The 18,396-nt window shown below is 43.6% G+C and overlaps 3 protein-coding genes across 4 annotated transcripts; all 3 read right to left on the bottom strand.

Moving 5' to 3' along the window:
* Positions 1–1,205: 1,205 nt before the first annotated feature.
* uqcrc2a (ubiquinol-cytochrome c reductase core protein 2a) lies at positions 1,206–7,050 on the bottom strand. The gene is made up of 14 exons (XM_086185571.1): positions 6,924–7,050; positions 5,160–5,261; positions 4,903–5,052; positions 4,717–4,781; positions 4,575–4,631; positions 4,351–4,475; positions 3,526–3,623; positions 3,318–3,375; positions 2,883–2,978; positions 2,603–2,802; positions 2,433–2,513; positions 2,245–2,321; positions 1,958–2,111; positions 1,206–1,536 (listed from the first exon to the last, which is right to left on the bottom strand). The coding sequence occupies exons 1-14, from the start codon at positions 6,954–6,956 to the stop codon at positions 1,453–1,455; spliced, it is 1,380 nt and encodes a 459-aa protein (XP_086041697.1). The 5' UTR covers positions 6,957–7,050; the 3' UTR covers positions 1,206–1,452.
* A 781-nt stretch (positions 7,051–7,831) lies between these two features.
* Positions 7,832–13,077, bottom strand: LOC147245134 (kelch-like protein 24). The gene is made up of 12 exons (XM_086184351.1): positions 12,921–13,077; positions 12,310–12,594; positions 12,094–12,228; positions 11,825–12,016; positions 10,925–11,068; positions 10,238–10,424; positions 9,907–10,053; positions 9,694–9,822; positions 8,747–8,923; positions 8,506–8,652; positions 8,235–8,400; positions 7,832–8,051 (listed from the first exon to the last, which is right to left on the bottom strand). Exons 2-12 carry the CDS (start codon positions 12,571–12,573, stop codon positions 7,895–7,897), a joined length of 1,845 nt encoding a protein of 614 aa, XP_086040477.1. The 5' UTR covers positions 12,574–12,594; positions 12,921–13,077; the 3' UTR covers positions 7,832–7,894.
* A 933-nt stretch (positions 13,078–14,010) lies between these two features.
* On the bottom strand, positions 14,011–18,127 carry anks4b (ankyrin repeat and sterile alpha motif domain containing 4B). 2 transcript variants are annotated; one of them, XM_086184760.1, is made up of 2 exons: positions 17,870–18,127; positions 14,011–16,078 (listed from the first exon to the last, which is right to left on the bottom strand). In XM_086184760.1, the coding sequence occupies exons 1-2, from the start codon at positions 18,028–18,030 to the stop codon at positions 14,950–14,952; spliced, it is 1,290 nt and encodes a 429-aa protein (XP_086040886.1). In that variant the 5' UTR covers positions 18,031–18,127; the 3' UTR covers positions 14,011–14,949. The 2 variants fall into 2 exon arrangements, with proteins under 2 accessions (XP_086040886.1, XP_086040887.1); XM_086184761.1 differs by lacking the exon at positions 17,870–18,127 and adding an exon at positions 16,208–16,685.
* Positions 18,128–18,396: the final 269 nt, after the last annotated feature.

An 18,396-nucleotide genomic window follows, 5' to 3' on the forward strand; every position in this document is an offset into this window, starting at 1 on the left:
TTGGACGGGGTGGAGGGATTGACCTTGGACAGTGCGTCTTTATTAAAATCATCTGATATTTTATACATATTAGACCAATTTAGGAACAAAAAAATAAAAATTCATTTAAGATTAGTCATTTGTTGCAGTGCTAAATCAAATAGGCACGGACTAACCTGATATTATTCCGCCAGAGAAATATTTGGAGGAAAAACAGTGAAACTACCAAATGTAGCCTGCTGTGTGACAGGGTACATTTAATAATTCAATTATAGGGGAGGAATTGAATTGAGAAAATTCAAGAGTGCTTTGAGTATTTCAGCAAAAAATAATGTTCCCTCTGATACCTAACAACTGTTTATATTACATTAAAAATATATATATTCAGTTTCAGTTGTATTATATATGGAAATTTTGAAATAACTGTAGCTGCGCATTTAATGCTGCTCACCACATCCCGGCATCAGTAATAACAGTTGTGGCTGCACACGTCCTCCTATCGTCAAATGTCCAACCGACTGTAAAGTGGATTTACCTCCTTAAAGTTTCATGCCTCCATCGGCATTTGGCCGGAAAATTGTTTTTGTAGATTAGCATGTCACCTTTGACGCTTTGGATATAAGATTTTTTTTTTTTTTTTATCCTGATAATATATTTGTGTGAAATGTTGTCTTACGGTTTGAATTCTTGATATACAGCCAAAACAACAAGAAGAAAATGATGCGGTCTCAGTAACCTTGCAGAAAAAAAACAAACCAAAAAAACAAGAAACAGAACGGGTGTCCAGAAATAACAAGTACTGGGTACTGAACAGAAAAGAAAGAAAAAAACAGAAGCTGCAATATGTGTTCAATTTTATATCACCATGTGTTAAGATTTGAGCCCCAGCCCTTCAGACATCCTCATGTCTTTGACCTTTGACTGAAAAATTATGATCAGTGGATGTTTACAGCAGATGTATTTAAATTCCCTCCAAGCGTTCCTGGGATACATGGACGCAGAACCTAAAGTAAATAAATAAATAAAGATATAAGGCTTCCAGTCGTAGCTGTGGTTAAAAAAAAAAAAAAAAAAACACCGAACGGTAGAATCAAGGACGTAGATGCTCATCTAAGGATTCGTTGCATCATTTAATCACATTTGTGCTTTTGGGTCCCCCTAGTGGTCAATCAATGGAACAATATTTTTAAGAGGATCAGTTCCAGATAAACGGAGACGACAGACACCAGTTCAAGAAACGTCATGCTTGTTTTACTGTCATTACTTTAATTTACATAGATATACAGACAAACTGACGGACAATGAAAGTTCGCATTATGATTCTGCAGCTTCTTGTTGCTGTTTACACTGTGCATCGGCGGTGACATTGAATGAACAGCGACACGAGGCTGTGGCTTTGAGGTCCTCTTTTCTTGTCAAGCAGCAGAGCATGAAGTGCCCACGTTAAAAATCTACCGTTCCTTTGCTCTCATTTCATAATTCATCCACAAATGGGGTGTTGATGAGGTGTCCGCGAGCTGCCATGGTCTTCTTGCCATCCACAAATGTTTGCGCGGCCTATAAAAAAAGAGATCAGTTAAATGCTTTAACACAAGCCGAGTTTCAAGGAGTACTGACCTCCTGGGCAGGTACTCTGGGGCAGAAACAATTAGTCCATCAGCTGATCCACAATTCAAAGTCTTTACAAAAAACTATTTAGCAGGCACATTTGTTCATCAAAAACATTGGTTCATTCCAACTTAAATGTGAAAATTGATTTTAAATAGACAAAAGAACATGAGGGATTCACTTGAGCAATATTTCCTCATTTCGCCGACCAACCAACAACCCAACTGATTCTGCCAAAATATTAAAAAACAATGAAGTTCAGTTATTTGTAGCCTTAGTTCATTCATTACAATCTGATTTTTCAAGGAAAGAACATGACAGCGAGGCATAAACAGAACTTATGATGTATCAAGATTGTCATATCACCCACCTTGACCACCTCTTCCCGGGTGATGGCGTCTACAACCTGGAGGACCGACTCAGGGAGCAGGTACGCTGCTGTGTTCAGAGCCTGAGCACCGATCTCCTGCAGCAGGCAGTCAGAGTTCTCACTAGACATCATGTACTCAGCTTTGGCCTGGTTCCTGCACAAAGGAGTCACACAAAGTGGAAAGCAAAAAAAAAAAAAAATTTTTTTTTTTTTTTTTTAGCACAGCAGCTCAATGACAACTACACGTGTCAAATGAACACCTGACAAACGTCATTGAGTGAGCTCACTTTGCTCTGGCGATGTCAGCCTCTGACACGTTTCCCTCAGCCACAGCCTTCACTTGAGCGACGGCAGCTTTGATCACCTACACAGAGGGCGGCAACAAGCACACTTTCTGTAAAGCTCAGACTCTGGCATCCCGCGTGTTTTCGATGCAGTTCATACTTGTCTCAATAGGAGTGGACTTGGCGCTCACCTCTGCTGCAGAATTAGCTTGTGAAATGGTGTAGACGCCAAAGAGGCCGGAGTCGGAGTATGAGGCATTGAAGGCAGAGGCCTGAAAGACAGCCAGAGGTTATCTGACAATAGGAGGCACGCCCAACTTCATCGCTAATCTGTGCCACACAGACTGATATAACCACTTACATCGAAGGGCTGTGTGGTAGCTTTGGCAATACCCTGACTCAGCTTGCTGGTGATGTTAGCACCCCTCTTTACATGTGGGCCAGATCCCAGGATCCTTTGTAGCACGCTAAAAGTGTTCGCCTCGGCGCTACCCATCACGCCACCTTCGACGGTGATCAGTGCATGTACTAGTTCATCCTGAGTCTGCACCCGAAGCTCACCTACACACATATCACCATGTCAAAAGATTAAAACGCAGTAGCAGGTATCAAACAGCGGCCATGAAAACATGAGCTCTTACCTCCACGGTACACAGCCTTGGCAATTGGAGCACCAGGACCACTACGGGTCCTCAGGAGCCCCTCGCCCACCTGCTTCAGGACAGAGTGCTCCACGCCTGGATGCATAAATCAGTACACCTTCATGAATGTACAGCAGCTGCAATCAAGCTCTCATCATCAACAAACAAAAGAAGCTAATTTTGAGAACAGAAACTGAGGCGGAATCTTGTAGCAAGGAAGAATTATGCAAAAAAAATCTGCACGTCAACTATCAACTACCGGCCTCTCGTCACACGACACCAATTTTCTTTAAGCAGGAGCCGAATGACATCCGATTAGAGGGTAAAAACACACACACACACAAAACATCAAGGAGACCGATAGTACTTGGGGCGTACAAAGAACCAAAGTAGAGGCATGATAAGCAAGAAGAGAACAATGTGGCCAACACTCACCTAGTCCTACAAGAGCTGTTCTTCCAGTGGTGAAAGTTTCCTCAACAAATGACTGCAGCTGCACCAGACACGGAGGCAGAGAGGTGTGTAAGAACTACAACTAACAAATGGTGCTTTTGGAACTTGGGAGAAACCATAGAATGACTGAGAAATGCAGCACACTTCTGCTGAGAGTAGTACAAAGAGAAAACAAAGCACAGATGCATACGTGCTGAGTGGAGACGTGGCCCACCATGTAGTCAGGGCAGTACAGAGGGTTGGACAGAGCATTTTTGTACGCTGCTTCATGCAATTTCTCAATTACACCTGCAGGAGAAAATGGAAAAAGGAAATTCAGCACTCCAGAGACTCAAATGAAAAGAATGCTTTATACTACTGACAGTAAGGTGTAGGGTAGAAGAAACTCTGCGGCTGTTGCGATTTAGGTTGCAAAACGGTGAAGTGTTCAGCATCAAATAACTCAGAAATATGACTCGTGTCACTATCACGGTTTGGTCCTTGTCCACTGTGCTATCCATTTTAGTCCACAGCCTTTGGATGGCTATCCGAGCTGCATGATGAAATTATTATCCATATTAAATAACAGAGATTTACCTGGCGGCAATGAGCTTAGCGAGCATCGTGTGACCTCGTTTGTTCAGGGCTTTGGTGTAAAGGACATATTTATATGAAAATATGATGCACCAGAGCTTTAAATCTCATAGCAGGCATTATTGTCAATGAACTATGAAATCAAGTCTCCAAGTAAAGCTATTCCTGCTGGACAACCGTGTCCTGAACTGCGAGACAACAGAGACAGCGAGCACTAAAGGTCAAACCTCTCTTAATTAAAGAGGTTCTTCATCCAAAAACTGTTTGTCGCAGGAAGCGTACAAGTGAGAGTCGCAGCAGCGAACAGACCTCATTGTGAGCTCAATGCACCTATTTGTGAGTACGTGAAATACAATTTTTGGATAAAGTATCACTTTCAAGTGGGACCTAACGCTACGCTGCATCATCTCGAATGTGAAAGTACAAGTAGCTCCTTACTGACCTGTCTGAGGAGACTGTTGAGCCAGAGCATTGTCAATCTTCACCCTGGATGTCAGTTCCTTGAGCTCCCACGGCCTGAAATCCTGAGCCGAGGTCACACTGACCAAGTACTCCACTAACAAATCTCTGATCGCACACAGACACACATTTCAACATCAACTTATAGCATTTTTTTTCTTTAACGTGAAAGCATCTCAGATTTGATGTCAGGATGGCAAAACTTACAGCTGATCTCTCAAGCACTCTGCGGTGTACACCATGGTTTCTCTTGATGATGTCACACTGCAGGTAAACAGACCACACTTATTTATAGCAGGATAAAAAGCGGCTGTAAATGTGAGCATGTGGAGAGAGAACCCTCACTGACCTCAGGCTGCCTCCCAGTGCTTCCACCCCGCGACACATCCTGAAGGCAGACACATCCTTGGTAGTCTACAAAAAAAGACAGCAAGAAAAACATTCCAGAGTGTGTCTGCGTGTGTGTGTGTGTGTGTTTGTGCCCCTGAGGAAAATATAGCAACTGCAAAAAATGGCTCACTTATGCACAAATTACCAGGTTAGCTGCCAATCGTAGAACATGAGAGACACCCTGGTTTTCCATGGTCTCATAGCGACTACCAGATTTAACCAACACGCTGACAGAGGACATGGGGGAGTAGTTCTCCAAGGACGCTACCACCAGACCATTTGGAAGCTTGGACACCTGCAGCGGCGCATAAAAATGTTATTGCTTGAAATACTGACATTCCAATGCACATTAGTTTGATTGCTGCCTCAGAAAGCGATTCGTACGACTACAGCAGCACCCACCTGCACATTTTGAGGAGGGAGAGGGGCGGCCGCAGCTGGTTTGCAGCCTGCGAGGGGTTCAGTCAAAGATTCGGTCCTTCTGGCAGCCACATAGCAACGTTTCTACATGAAATTATGGCGAAGTGTTTGAGACGGTTTATTTTTCCTGCAGCTGCGCACTATTTCTTCTAAGTTCATCTGTTCTGATATCGACAGGCCTCAACAAGCACATCCTCTAACCCTGACTAGTGTTAAAATAGAGCAAAATTATTTAAAAAAAACTGCCGTCCAGTTAACTATTTGACGATTGTGTGAATGTTAAGAAAATTCACCTCACCAAACCCTTCCTGAAACATCTTATACCGACAGCTGCTGTCAACTATTTCATCCTGTTATTACAATGCGTCAAAGCGACAAAACTCAACTTTCCTGATTGGTTGCTTGGACACAAGCCGATATGTTCATATACACTACCGGTCAAAAGTTTTGACACACCTTCTCATTTAAAGTGCTTTCTTTATTTTCATGAATATTTACATTGTAGATTCTCACTGACGGCATCAAAACTATGAATGAACACATATGGAATTATGTAGTAAACGAAAACATGTGAAATTACTGAAAACATAACTTTGTATTTTAGATTCCTCTAAACAGCCACCCTTTGCTTTGATTGCTGCTTTGCTCACTTCTGAGGCTGGTGAAGGATGAACTCATCCTCAGCAGCAGAGGAGACACTTGGTCTTCCTTTCCTGGGACGGTCCTCATGTGAGCCAGTTTGATCGTAGAGCTTGATGGTTTTTGTGACTGCACTTGGGGACACGTTCAAAGTTTTGGCGACTGTTGTTTCTCTTTACTTAGACGATTGATTCTTGCCATAATATGAACTCTTAACCGCTGTCAAATAGGGCTGTCGGCTGTGTACCAACCTTACTTCTTCACAACACAACTGATGGGCCCAACCCTGTTAAGAAGGCAAGAAATTCCAAAAATAAACCCTGACAAGGCAAACCTTGGAAGTCAAAACCATTTCAGGTGACGACATCATGAAGCTCATTGAGAGGCCAAGGGTTTGCAGCTGTCAAAAAAGCAAAGGGTGGCTACAAAAATCTAAAACTTATTCACAATTATTGAACAAGTTTGTGTTTACAACATGATTCCACGTGTACATTCATAGTTTTGATGCCTTCAGTGGGAATCTAAAACGTAAATAGTCATGAACATTAAGAAACTGCAGACTACTGATCATATAGTTGTTAAAATAGGCTGACCTGATATGACCAATGCAATCATGGTGTATGGCGGCCATCACAACACCTGGGCCTGCCAACATACCCTGGGGGTTATGTGCCAGTGTGCCAGAAAAATATCAGGATTTCCATCAGAAATATGACTGAAGTGTGAGTTCACTAAGAATCACCTTCTCTGAGAAGCCTGTGGTACCGTGAACGTTACTTGAACACAGATATGACCTTCAGGTTCGTTTAGCTGAGCGAAGAACTCCAAGATAGAGAACTCGAGCTGTACTGAGCTAAAAGGCTACTGAAAGATACCTCTGACATGCAGCCGACCTCTCAGTCTATTCATGCAGTGTAAAAGGATTTCGTTAAACACTGTCATCTACCGTTTAAATTATATGTGTAAATCCGCCTACGCTAGCGTTAGCCGCCTAGCGCGCTAACTAGCTGATGTGCTAACTACAGCTTAAAGCCGTTTGGGTTTTCAAGGTGGTCGAGAAACACAGCAGACAAAACTCAGATAAACCTAAGCAACCGCATAACTCACGGGGAGACTGTTCAGAGCCCTGATTCCTCTCATGACATCAGACTCTCTCCTTCACCCGGTACAGAAAAGACGGATATGGCGGCGTCGTGATGACATCTTACCCACAAGCCACCGCTTCTGATCAAAGATGACACAGGATGTCAAGATAGACATCCACAACTGCGAAGAACCGATTACACAACACCGATATGCTTTTGGCGGAACCTTATTCTTACCAGTAACAGAAAAATATTGAACAACTATCTGTCATTCAAAATTTGGAGAAAATAATTTGACTTTAAGAGAATTAAACATCTTTATTAGAACCCGACTCCATTTAAATTCAGCACGTTGTATGATGCACATTACAAAAATATATCCAACAGGTAGTAAAGACAAATCATTAAGAACAAACACATTTTTTTTTTAAGTACAAAAACACTGCTCACACATTTTCACAGGTTATCATCAAAAAATATTCACAATTCAATTCTTTGGCCCACAGAGCATCTTTTAATTGAGCAAATGTTTTTATTTTTTAAAATGTAGTTCTCACAGCTAGTCACACCCCAAAATAAATACATCACATATTAATGATACAAAAATACACTATGTTGGCTGGGAAACTGCTCACAGATTTGAGGTGCTCAGACATTAAGACATAAACCCTAAACATTGTTCACATCGTACAGAGAGTGAAATGAGAGCTGACCAAGCCGTCAATCACAGTGGGTTGACGACAGTTGTCTTGTTGCCACGCGAAAGGAGAGACCAAAGTAACCCCCCCCACTGCCGCCACCGCTGAAAACCACCAACATGCCGCCAGTAACAGTTCAAACAATAGTTGTGCAAAATCCAGGCATCACTTCTCCTAAGTTAACTGGTCTTCTTGGCACTGAGCTTAGTAGTGCACTGACCCTCCCTCCCCCACCACCACCACCACCACAGAGGGCGCAAAGAATCACTGAGGAGTTCCCTCTCGCCGACCTGGCTCAGTTGTCACTTGGCGTACCAGGACAGCTGCCCATGGGGATGTCCTTCCTCAGCTGGAGAGACACACAGCTGAGCCAGCTACGACTGGTGGGCATCTCCCCGACGATCTCCCAGGTGTCGGTGTCGTCGCAGTACCGCTCGATAGTGTCGTGATATCTGCAGTAATAACAAATCAAACTGTTGGTCCTCCTATTTTTTAATCTTATGGAACTTTTTCTTTTTAATGAATGAATGAGGAAATGCTATCGGATGGTTGTGAACTACCAAAAAGAAAAACTATGAAACCTCACACACACACACACACACACACACATTATTTTTCACTGAGTACTTCCTCACCGGTCCCAGCCCTCTTCTCCTCCCAGGACGTAGATCTGTCCGTCCACCACAGCAGCACCAGGCCTATAGCGTCTTTCTTTCATGGGGGCACACATGGTCCACTGGTTGGTCTTGGGATTGTAGCACTCCACCTTATCTGTGTTTTCTGTCGAGGCATGCCATCCACCTTAATTAAAAAAAAAAGAAGAAAGAAATCAAACATTCAGTGTGTTTATGCTCATTAATTTGATCAACTCTGGCCCGTTGCAGTTCTGCTCTGAGTGATCAGTACCAATAACGTAGATCTTCCCTTTGAGCGTACAAGCTGCTGAACCGGAGCGAGCGATCTGCATCGGAGAGACCTCCGTCCACACTGAGGTTTTAGGGTTATACACCTGTGCCAGGTCTGTACCATCACCATCCTCCAGAACTGCTCCACCTACGTGAACACGCGGTCAAACAAACGTTCAACAAATGCATGAAAAAACATTTAAACGTGATTTCTGTTTGTAAAACTCTTGAATAGTAAGCACCTGTAACATAGAGCAGTCCGTCCAGGGCCACCACAGCCGGACTCGTGACGGCCATTTTGACCGACTTGGTGAACTGCCAGGAGTTGGTGTGGGGGTTGTAGCACTCCACCGAGTCCAGACGAGAGCGTCCTTCCCATCCACCCACGGCGTACACGAAACCATCAAGCATCACCAGCCCTGCGGGGAGAGAGGAAAATACGTCAGCAGTCTGGATATTTACACCGCACGCTCACGTAGCACGTCTTAAGTCCAATTCCCACAGAAGAAGTGACCCGATGATGATTAAAAACACACAATAGTATTTTTCCCCTATTTCAGCCGAGGTAATTCAGTTAAGAGTCTGAGCTTTACACAACATTTTGGCTCTGTCAGAAACAAGAAATCTCCAGAGTAAAAGAAAAATAATTCGAAAATATAAACAAGATGTTAAAATTCTTAAGGAGCAGATGTTGTGGCTGCAATCAAAAATGTCATAGCACCTTTGCTGTTTGTTCACTTAGTTCCTAAAAATTATAGGTGATTAAAACGCAGAACTCAAAGCTTTAAGTTGTACTGAAACACAGCAAGGGTCAGGAAATGCTCATCAAATACTGAGATGCTGGAAACTATCAAAAGGTGAGAAACGAGTAGAATAAGAGAGAATTGTAACAGCGATAAATATAAAATCGCATTTAGACAGTTACTTTTGCTGCATCACAAGTTGGATTTTAAGTATGTATATCCAAACATCAGATAAGACAAAGTTCAGAAATTGTTCTCCATGTTGTTGTCGGATCAGACCAGAGGACAGAATCCTGGAAATCTCTCTTTCATCCCAAAAATCTTTCTGAAGTGCAACTGAAACTGAGATGAGGACTGAAACGAAAACGTTCACCTTGTCAGGGATGAGAATGTCTTTGAAATAACAATCAAGATCGCACGTGAAGACAGGCTGTGGGACCACCTACCCAACTCAGACCGAGCTACATTCATGGGCGCCATCTCCATCCAGGAGTCGAAACAGGGGTCGTAGCGCCACATCTCCCTGCTTGCCGAGCCGTCAGGAAACTCTCCTCCCGCTAGGTACAGAGTGGAATCTGCAGAAACCCCAAAGGAAGACACCGCTAGTGACACACACTTTGGAGTGACCTTATAAACCCTCCCCGGGGGTGTTGACCCACCTGACACCACAAGCCCGTGCTTGCTAACGGCGAAGGGTAAGCAGGCTAGCATCTTCCACTTGTTTGTCACAGGATTGAAGCACTCGACGCTGCGTAGCACCACCTTGTCATCCTCCCCGCCGACTGTCACAATAACTTCAGCTGTCCCTGTTGCCACGGCAACAGATGCAGGGGAAGGGGGGAAAAAAAGGAATGAGCTGAAGCACGTTGGCCTTTGGACGGATGTGAATTACAAATAATATTGAAACAGGATGCAAAGTCACATGCGAGGATGTAACAGCGAGTAAACGCAAGTTGAGTTTATAGCTCCGTGAATAAAGATGTAGCGTACCCGTGGACCTTCGTGGCCGTGCCCTCGGGCAGTAGAGCTCTCCACGGCGGTCCTTTAGCAGCAGGTAGTCCTTGGCTTCAGAGATGAGCCTCAGGCAGCCCTGGTTCTCCTTTACTACCTCCAGAGACTCGATCACATCGTGGAGGTAGTAGGGGCTGATGAGAGGAAGGCGGATATGCTCCAGGACCTTCCAGGGGTAAAAGCAGAAGGGTTAACTTAGCCAAAGAAGTTTGGTCCATTCTGAGATTTATTCCCTGCAGTTTACCAGTATTTCTCCTTCATAGTTTACAGAGCTGGCTCCTTCAAACATCCTGAATAATAGTACAAGTAGCCTACCTGCCAATGTAATCCCTATGTTATTAAAACCTGTCATGATAAGAGACTTTGTTGGATGATAAACTGAACTGATGATAACAGTGTAATAATGGTGAGGGTGGTCTGCTAAGGTGCTGCTAGGGGCCACTGTCCCGTCAGCTGTGGGGTCTCTGACTTGTGTCGCTTTGATTCATGGACATCTGCAGGACTACCAGCTGCTGAGTGGTCAAACCATCCCCCCTTCCTAATGGGACCTTCTTGAGATGAAATTAGTACCGCGTGAAGACAAAGAAAAAAGGAGCAAAAACATGCCAACTGCTCCTAAAAACAACAGATTTACATTATTGGTACTTTTTTTTTTTCAAATCAGACCTTATCGAAGCTCTGTTTGCGGGACGGGCATTTGTTCAGCCACAACATGGCGGCCTCAAACACCATTTCCTCTTTAGGCACATTGAGATGGTCACTGGCGAGGATTTCTGTCAGTTTGTCCACACACAGAGAGAGGAACTCCTCCTGTGGGGGGGGAGTTAGAACAGGAATCATTTCATAAAGACATCTTAGACGCCTTCGGCCCATGGAAGTTAATCACTTCAGGACTTCCTTCAACTGCTGACAGGCAGAACAGATTATCTTTGCTAAGCCCCTTTCACACATGATCCCTTTCCTAGCGCCAGGTTCAGTAATCCTGCTGGTGAACTGCTGGCTGCCTTACCTCCTTTTACACTTTACGCACGTCAACGTTTGTGTAAGACGACACTCTTACTGCTCCACATCGTAATCTTCCAACATTCACACTGCAAAGCGGCTGATGTTATTCCACCAGCGGCGCGTGCTGTTCTACCGTCACAGGCTGTTACGCAACACCTGTTGCCTCGCCTTCATGCACGTTCATTTAATGCCAGCAACCTAGTTTTACAACGAGATTTGAATCATTATTATTTTCCATCTCTTTGTGTAGATCTCTACTGTTCGTGACATCTGCTTCATGTCCATCAATCCTGGGTGAACAACTCCTCCGCTGTGACTCTCCCTGAGGTTTCAGACTCTCAGAAATAAGAGCATCATAAATGTTGTTGAGGGATGTGTGCAGTCTTCTGGAAACGCGTGACGGGGCTGAATCGTGCATCACATCGTTGAATGTGTCCCGGAGGTGCAGAGCAGAATCGGTCTCGGTGGTCAGATGCGGACTCTTCAGTTCAATATGTCGCTGTGCAGAAGGTAATAACACACCCTAACAGTTTCAACAATGGTTCCATCCGGCTCTCTTACCTGCTGATAAACGCTACTGAAGTTCTCAAGGATGTACGCCATGCTGCGTTTCTCCAAAACTTTACAAGAATGGGCCTCTGCGAAACAGTGAATCCCCACACAATTCATCTCATCCATCTGGCGCTCCATGAAGCGACAACAGGCCTCTCGTACGGCCATGACATCCAGGAGATTGGCTGCAGCCAGCAGAGCCTGGACCAGACAGAGGTGTTAGGCTTGCGGTGAAGGGGGAGGACGTTAAAAGAAAAGCAGAGTATTTGATACTTTACCTGTACATTGGCTTTAGAGATGTAGACCTCTGATGTGTAGGCGTAGCTCACCAGCATGCCAATCATTTGTGGTTCAACTCCATTGATGGCGACTCGCTCCTGTTTGGACTCCATCAGGTCAGTGGTAAACATTGTCTGGGAGAGATTTGCAGCGTGTTAACGCCACCCCTCCGAACTGGGTTTCACAATCATGGGGGGGAAAAAAACTGTGTTTACCTGGAAGTATGAGCTGAAGGAGGCCAGCACGATGCGATGGCAGGGAAACTCCTGTCCACCACAGCACAGAGTGACGTCACAGAAGGCGTTGTAGAGCCGGAGGCTGTTTAGGCCCTGGAGGACAGTGTTGGGGTGTCTGGTCTCCACGAACAGGTAGTCCTCGCTGGAGGCTGGAGCAGCAGTATTGCTATCGTCGATCGGGAAGGTGGCATTAAGGACGGGAGGCGAAGGTGAGTCGGCGTTGACAGCAAGAATTTCAGCCATTTCTAACCTTGCCGGGGAAGCCTGTGAGGTAAGAGGGTGGAAAACAGACAGCACAGCATTTACTTAGCAATTCCTGACCTGTTAGCACTTCTGCTAATGCTACACAAGGCAAAGTGCGTTAGCAACAAGACACCAGTTTAAGACACAAATGTGTAAGAAGACGCAACACGACAGAGGCGACCCCAGGTTGTCGATTAGCTTGCTCTTAGAGAACTGTCACGGCTTAACAGGTTGGCGGCGCGAACCACCTGTTTTCAGTCGGCGGAAACTAAAAGTGTCGTTTTAAATATGGCGTACGGACAGGTGGTATTAAAAAGCTCAGCAGTCGCAAAAGAGAAACGTGTTACCTGTTATGCATAATCGTGACTACAACAGGGCAAACACATCCCTTCCAGGCACAGCGTAGCAGCGGATAGTACGAGCAGAGTTGAGCGTTAACGCCTCCTGCCGTGTACCGCACTGTGTACGGGTCAAGAGAGTTCCCCTCTTGGTACTTCCGCTTTCGCGTCCACTCAGCGACGGCTGCATTAGTTTCTATGCCGGTATCACTCATTTTATCCACTATATATATGTGTGTGTGTGTGTGTGTATGTGTGTATATATATATATATATATGTATATATTTGTGTATGTATGTATGTATGTATGTATGTGTGTACATATATATGTATGTGTGTATATGTGTATATACATATACATATATATATATATATATATATATATATATATATATATATATATATATACACATACACATACGTATATGTATATGTATATGTATATGTATATAGTTTGGATTCTTCAATTACAGCTAAAACCAAGTAAATCAATAATGTATTATAGTGTAATTCTCTTTCTTGCAAAATTATATTTTCATTAAAAAAAATCCACTAAATTTTTTTTCTTCTTTCTTTAAATAAGGCATTAAATGGCAACAAGTAAAACTCGGGAAATAAAAAGCAGGCCTCAAAACCTCAAATTCGTGCTTTGTATTTAATATACTTGTAAGCTGTGGCCTTGTTTTGAAACTGCTCTGCCCTCCTGGTGATGTCTTTGTTACGGTCAGTGATTTTGTAGGTTATTGTATGGCCCACTATGTACCATAAAGAATTTTACAAAAAAACCTTTCTTTTGTCATTGAGGTTATAAAATATACACGTTAAGAGGCTAATATTGGAAATTATTTCAATAAAATGATGAAAAAACAAACCAATAGAAAATTATTTGTCTTGTATGTGTTTTTTTTTAACTGCTGAAATTAAGGCATATTTATGACAGAAATAACTCTATCATTTCTATGACTGTGATTTGAAAAAAAAAAAATATACATATATATACGTATTGCAAGTTGGTTGTGAATGAGTGACTTAAGCCATGCAGCAAAGAGAAAAAGTAAAATGGAGTTTGAATCTGTAACATTTAATTCATTTTCAACAACACATCTCCTTTACAGAAACCTTGATCCAAGTATCACATGAGGGATTTTCTATTTATTGATGACAGAAAAGATCCAAAAAGGTTAGGTTTTCAGATTTGGGGCTACTGAAAGTATTGACACTCCTGCTGTTTGTCATCGACTAAAACAAGCATAGTAGCGTATACAATGACAATATAGCAAACTGTTATTAGTTAGGTACCATTTACATTTGAACCAAATCAGTGGAATGCATTACCAGCAAATAACAAACATGCATCATCAGGAAAAACACATCCAAACTTTTCAGTTATCAAGGTGCGCCGCTCACGCAGGCGCTGAGGGAGGTGTTCAGGCCGTCAACTACAGGGCAGTCCTCAGCTTTTAGAATATATATGCGTTTGGCCATGCTGATTCTTTGGGTCCAATTGTCACCTTGGAGATATTCAGATTTTGTATTATGCATAATATTAGAGAGAGTATTGTTGACTTGAAGCTAATGATGACTACCTAGAAAGAACAAGACTGTCCAAAACATGATCAGCACTCGCATATGAACTTGCACATTCTGTTGTTTGCTTGAAGTTGGTAAGCTTCCATTAGCTTCAAGCTAAAAAAAAAAAAAATTGTGGCAAGCGTTTTCTGAACTCGGAAGACAACAATAAGTTATGCAAAGGGTTAAAATGTCTGGAGTTTCAAGACACCACAGGGTGAGTAATTGCAAAACAAATCACAGTTTTAGGGTAAAGTATAGGTTTGATGCGAAGTACTCATGGAATTTGGCGGGTAGCCTTAAATAAAATATTTATTTAGGCATAAGATGAATCACTTTCGAATTCAGGGCTTGATTTTGGAGAAATTGTTCGCTACCTTTTTTTTGGGGGGGACAAAATCAAAATCTCAATTTGACAGGTTAAACAGTGCCTTCAGGGTTTTAATTCAAAGGTAATCTGACAATAAGTTCACAGGCAGCTGTCCTTCATGACGCCTGGAGTCTCCAACGCAATCTTTCTGCGTGCCACCGCCTCCAGGATCTTCTTCCTGGGCCCCAGCTGGATGCGAATGCCTTTCAGGTCTTCATCAGAGCAAAGCATGAGCGCCTCCAGATCCAAGTGCTCTCTGCTGAACGCGAGGGCAAACTCCGTCAAGGAGATGGTGGACAAGAATACATCCAAAGGGGAAGTTTCCTCCTCATCATCATCCAGTCCCAGATCTTCCTGATCCCAGGGTAAGTCGGCGTCGCTGTTCCCCACTAAGCCAGAAACATCTTCCTCAGCCTCGAACATGTCATTCTGAACAAGGTAGCCAAGATTCTCATCGTTGCCACTTGGCATGTCCTCTGACTCTAGACCCATGTTGTCCATGAAAATCAGACCTCCGAGACCGGGCCGATTGAAGATGGACTGCACGACTTCACCTGGTTTTTTATCGTATTCGTCTTCGAGGCCTGCCACGTCTTCCTCATCTAGTGGGCTCTCATCGTTCTCATTGAAGACACCCAAAAAGTCTGGCTTCTCAGACGCCCCATTCTCCTGCTTGAGGAAAATAACATTTCCATCTCCTTTTGACCCCTGCAGAGTGCCTTTATCTTTCTTCCCAAGCTTCTTCTGCAGGGTGCCTTTAACCCGGGCCGTGAGGGAACCGGATTTGTCTGAAGCAATAAGCTTCGAGAACTGCTCGTTGACACTTGTCATGGTCCCACCGCTTGAGAACACAGACCCCCTGCTGGCCTCTGAGACAGACCCAGTGTCTGCTCCACGGGACATTTTATCCATTTTGTTTTGGTGTCGCTTCTTCACCTTCTCACATTGTTTCACTCGTTTCTCTGCTTCTTTGCTGGCCTCCCTCTTTAGATGGACGACTTTCTTCGCATTCTGGTTGGTCTGCTGTGCCGCAGCTGCATCCAGGAAGCGAACGCAGTCCATGCGGTTCCGTGAAGCAGCAACATCCATTGCTGTGTGAAATTCATTGTCCAGGGCAAAAAGGTTGGCATCAAAGCTGACCAGGAAGCTGAGGATGTGCATGTGGCCATTAGCTGCAGCGTGGTGTAACGGTGTGTTTCCCCAGATGTCACTTCTGTTGGGGTCTCCTCTATGAAGCACAAAAGGCATATATTTATTGAAATTAATAACTGGCAACTTTTCAAAGCTTCAAAGCCTGTTAGAACATAATTTGATTCTCTGACGTGACAGTGGTGTGTTGGATCATCACCTCACTTACCCAAGTAAATATCTGAACCATTCTCCTAACCCTCATATCTGACACTAATCACAAAACTATAAATGATATTTATCCGTCAGTTGATTAGCCACAAAATTAACTTAAGACCTGTCTTGGAAAATGATTTCGCAAAACAGAATTCTTTTCTCCTTAGCGACACCAAGTTGAGAACTCTGGAAACACTTCTTTCTGTTATGGTCCTAAGTTAGCAGCCTAGATTCACCCAAATGCTGCAGAATAAACAGGGATTTAAATGTGAAACTCAAAGTTAAACAATTCATCCCATTGGTGCAGCTTTGAATGCCGAATTATCGGTATTGGACAAGAAAAAGTGAAAGATGTGTGTCTTTTGGACCCCTGTTTATTGTGGTTGTGATCGTTCAACAGCAGCATCGGAGATGAAGTCTATTATATAAGCAGGATAACAAATATCACAGAACAGGACAATCAGCCATGGTTAAAGATAATCAGTGAGCTATTAAGATGTAAAGTCCTCAGGGGCCGAGCCTCATTGTTACTGCAGTAAAGCTCTTGATTGCTGCATGACGGCGACAGCGGGCCATAAATCCCAGCTCATGCTGGTGGTGACCAAAACGGAAACGCCTTGCTTATTTCTGGCCACGTAGGTGAGACATGCCTCGCCTCCTGATAGACACCCTCCTTGCATCTTCTCTGAGCTCCACAGCTTTGTCAGCTGACGCGTCTGCCAGATTACAGTGTGGTCTTTTTTGTTTCTAATGAGGGATGGGGGAGATGGGGGTGGTGGTGGTGGTGGTGGATGAAGGGCTCTTTTGTTTTGTAGGTTGAGTGCAGCTGATTAATCTTTTGGCTCCGTCCATCAGAGAGAAAAGTCCGAAGAGTGGAACAATGTGTAAGATGATTGTGTTGAAGGCTTACAAGTAACACTTTCATACTTCACCCACAGCTTCTTCTCTTTTTTGCGTCTTGATCGCACGAAAACATTTGTTTCAAACTCTGAACTACAATCCACGTCCTCTCGACCCAGCCTTATGCTCACTCAGTGATCAAGAGATGCTTTGATTTGAGCTAAAAACATACATCACTTCCAGTAGTGCATTTATTCATCGGCCAGCCAAGCATGACCAGCTGGAGCATTCAGCAGAGCCAACTTGCCCCGCATACGTCCACATTCATGCAGTTATAGAGTTTTACTTTGTTTTGATGCCAAAACAGTGTTGATAGATTCTTGAGCATGTAGCTGATGAAGAGCATGTGGATTATATTGAATGACACATTTGAGAGTTTGGAAATCTTTCCAACAGTTTTGTTGTTGTTTGTGTAGTTGGTGGCCATGGTGGCGTCCTTAGCTGGAAGCTGAATATACGTGGCTGGTACTTTCTGCATTCTGGTGTCACAGAGAAGTGATGCAAATGTAAAAAAAAGAAAAGAAAAAAGAAAAAAAAGGTCATTCTGTGATCGAGACAGGACTGTGACAATGAAAAGAAGCTGTTTAGGTGACTTATTGCCTTAAACTGCTAAAGCGCAAGCTTACTAACTAGATTCTTCTTCTAAAACCCATGGATGTTGCCATTTCCACTGTGAGCCTTTATAGCTTTATGATATCTACTACATCTGTAGAAACCACATTCATCATTATTCACACAGAAGAAGCTGTACACCGAACATTTGTGTGTTTCTTACCCTCGGCTGCATATGAGCTGTAGAGCATCGACGTGTCCGTGAAAAGCGGCCAGTAAGGTGGGAGTCATCCCGTCCTCGTCCGGGGAGTTCAGGTCCTTTCTTGTGGCCTCCTTCAAGAGGTCCAAATACCCATCGATCGCCGCTTTGTGGTACCTAGACATCGTTTTACTCGGGATAGAGACGAAGTGACTGTTAAACTAATCTGTCACTTCACTCCGTCCCCGCAGCCTCCAGACAACAGGAGCGCCTCCACGTATCAGCAGCTCACAGCCATAAAACAAAGACAAAGTCCAGTTTAGCGCTGTTTGCCTGCACACAGCAGTTTGAAGCCACTTTTTCCCATTTTCATTAGGACTTTAAAATCGTTTTACTCTGTTCTGAATTAAACGAGCCGCACCCATGCAACACTTGGAGGCTCCTGACGTGATAAAATAGCAGCATTGCAACATAACACGGCTCACAATGAATTTTATTCTTCTGTTTCAATGAAAGAAAAACAGTTCTAATCAAACTTGAGGGTGTACAAC

Source organism: Aulostomus chinensis, chromosome 18 (genome assembly GCF_037954235.1).
Source record: "Aulostomus chinensis isolate RoL2024-O1b breed Wild chromosome 18, RoL_Achi_v1.0, whole genome shotgun sequence".
NCBI lineage: Eukaryota > Metazoa > Chordata > Actinopteri > Syngnathiformes > Aulostomidae > Aulostomus > Aulostomus chinensis.

Coding starts and splice junctions, on each gene's coding strand:
- uqcrc2a (XM_086185571.1), bottom strand. CDS start 6,956: ATGAGAGGAATCAGGGCTCTGAACAGTCTCCCC. Junction 4,476..4,574: donor GAGTGCTTGAGAGATCAGCT/GTAAGTTTTGCC, acceptor GTGTGCGATCAG/AGATTTGTTAGTGGAGTACT. Junction 2,514..2,602: donor CTACCACACAGCCCTTCGAT/GTAAGTGGTTAT, acceptor GCTGTCTTTCAG/GCCTCTGCCTTCAATGCCTC.
- LOC147245134 (XM_086184351.1), bottom strand. CDS start 12,573: ATGGCTGAAATTCTTGCTGTCAACGCCGACTCACCTTCGCCTCCCGTC. Junction 9,823..9,906: donor GCACGGGCTTGTGGTGTCAG/GTGGGTCAACAC, acceptor GGGTTTCTGCAG/ATTCCACTCTGTACCTAGCG. Junction 8,401..8,505: donor AGGGAAGATCTACGTTATTG/GTACTGATCACT, acceptor TTTTTAATTAAG/GTGGATGGCATGCCTCGACA.
- anks4b (XM_086184760.1), bottom strand. CDS start 18,030: ATGTCTAGGTACCACAAAGCGGCGATCGATGGGTATTTGGACCTCTTG. Junction 16,079..17,869: donor CAGCTCATATGCAGCCGAGG/GTAAGAAACACA, acceptor TGTGCTTCATAG/AGGAGACCCCAACAGAAGTG.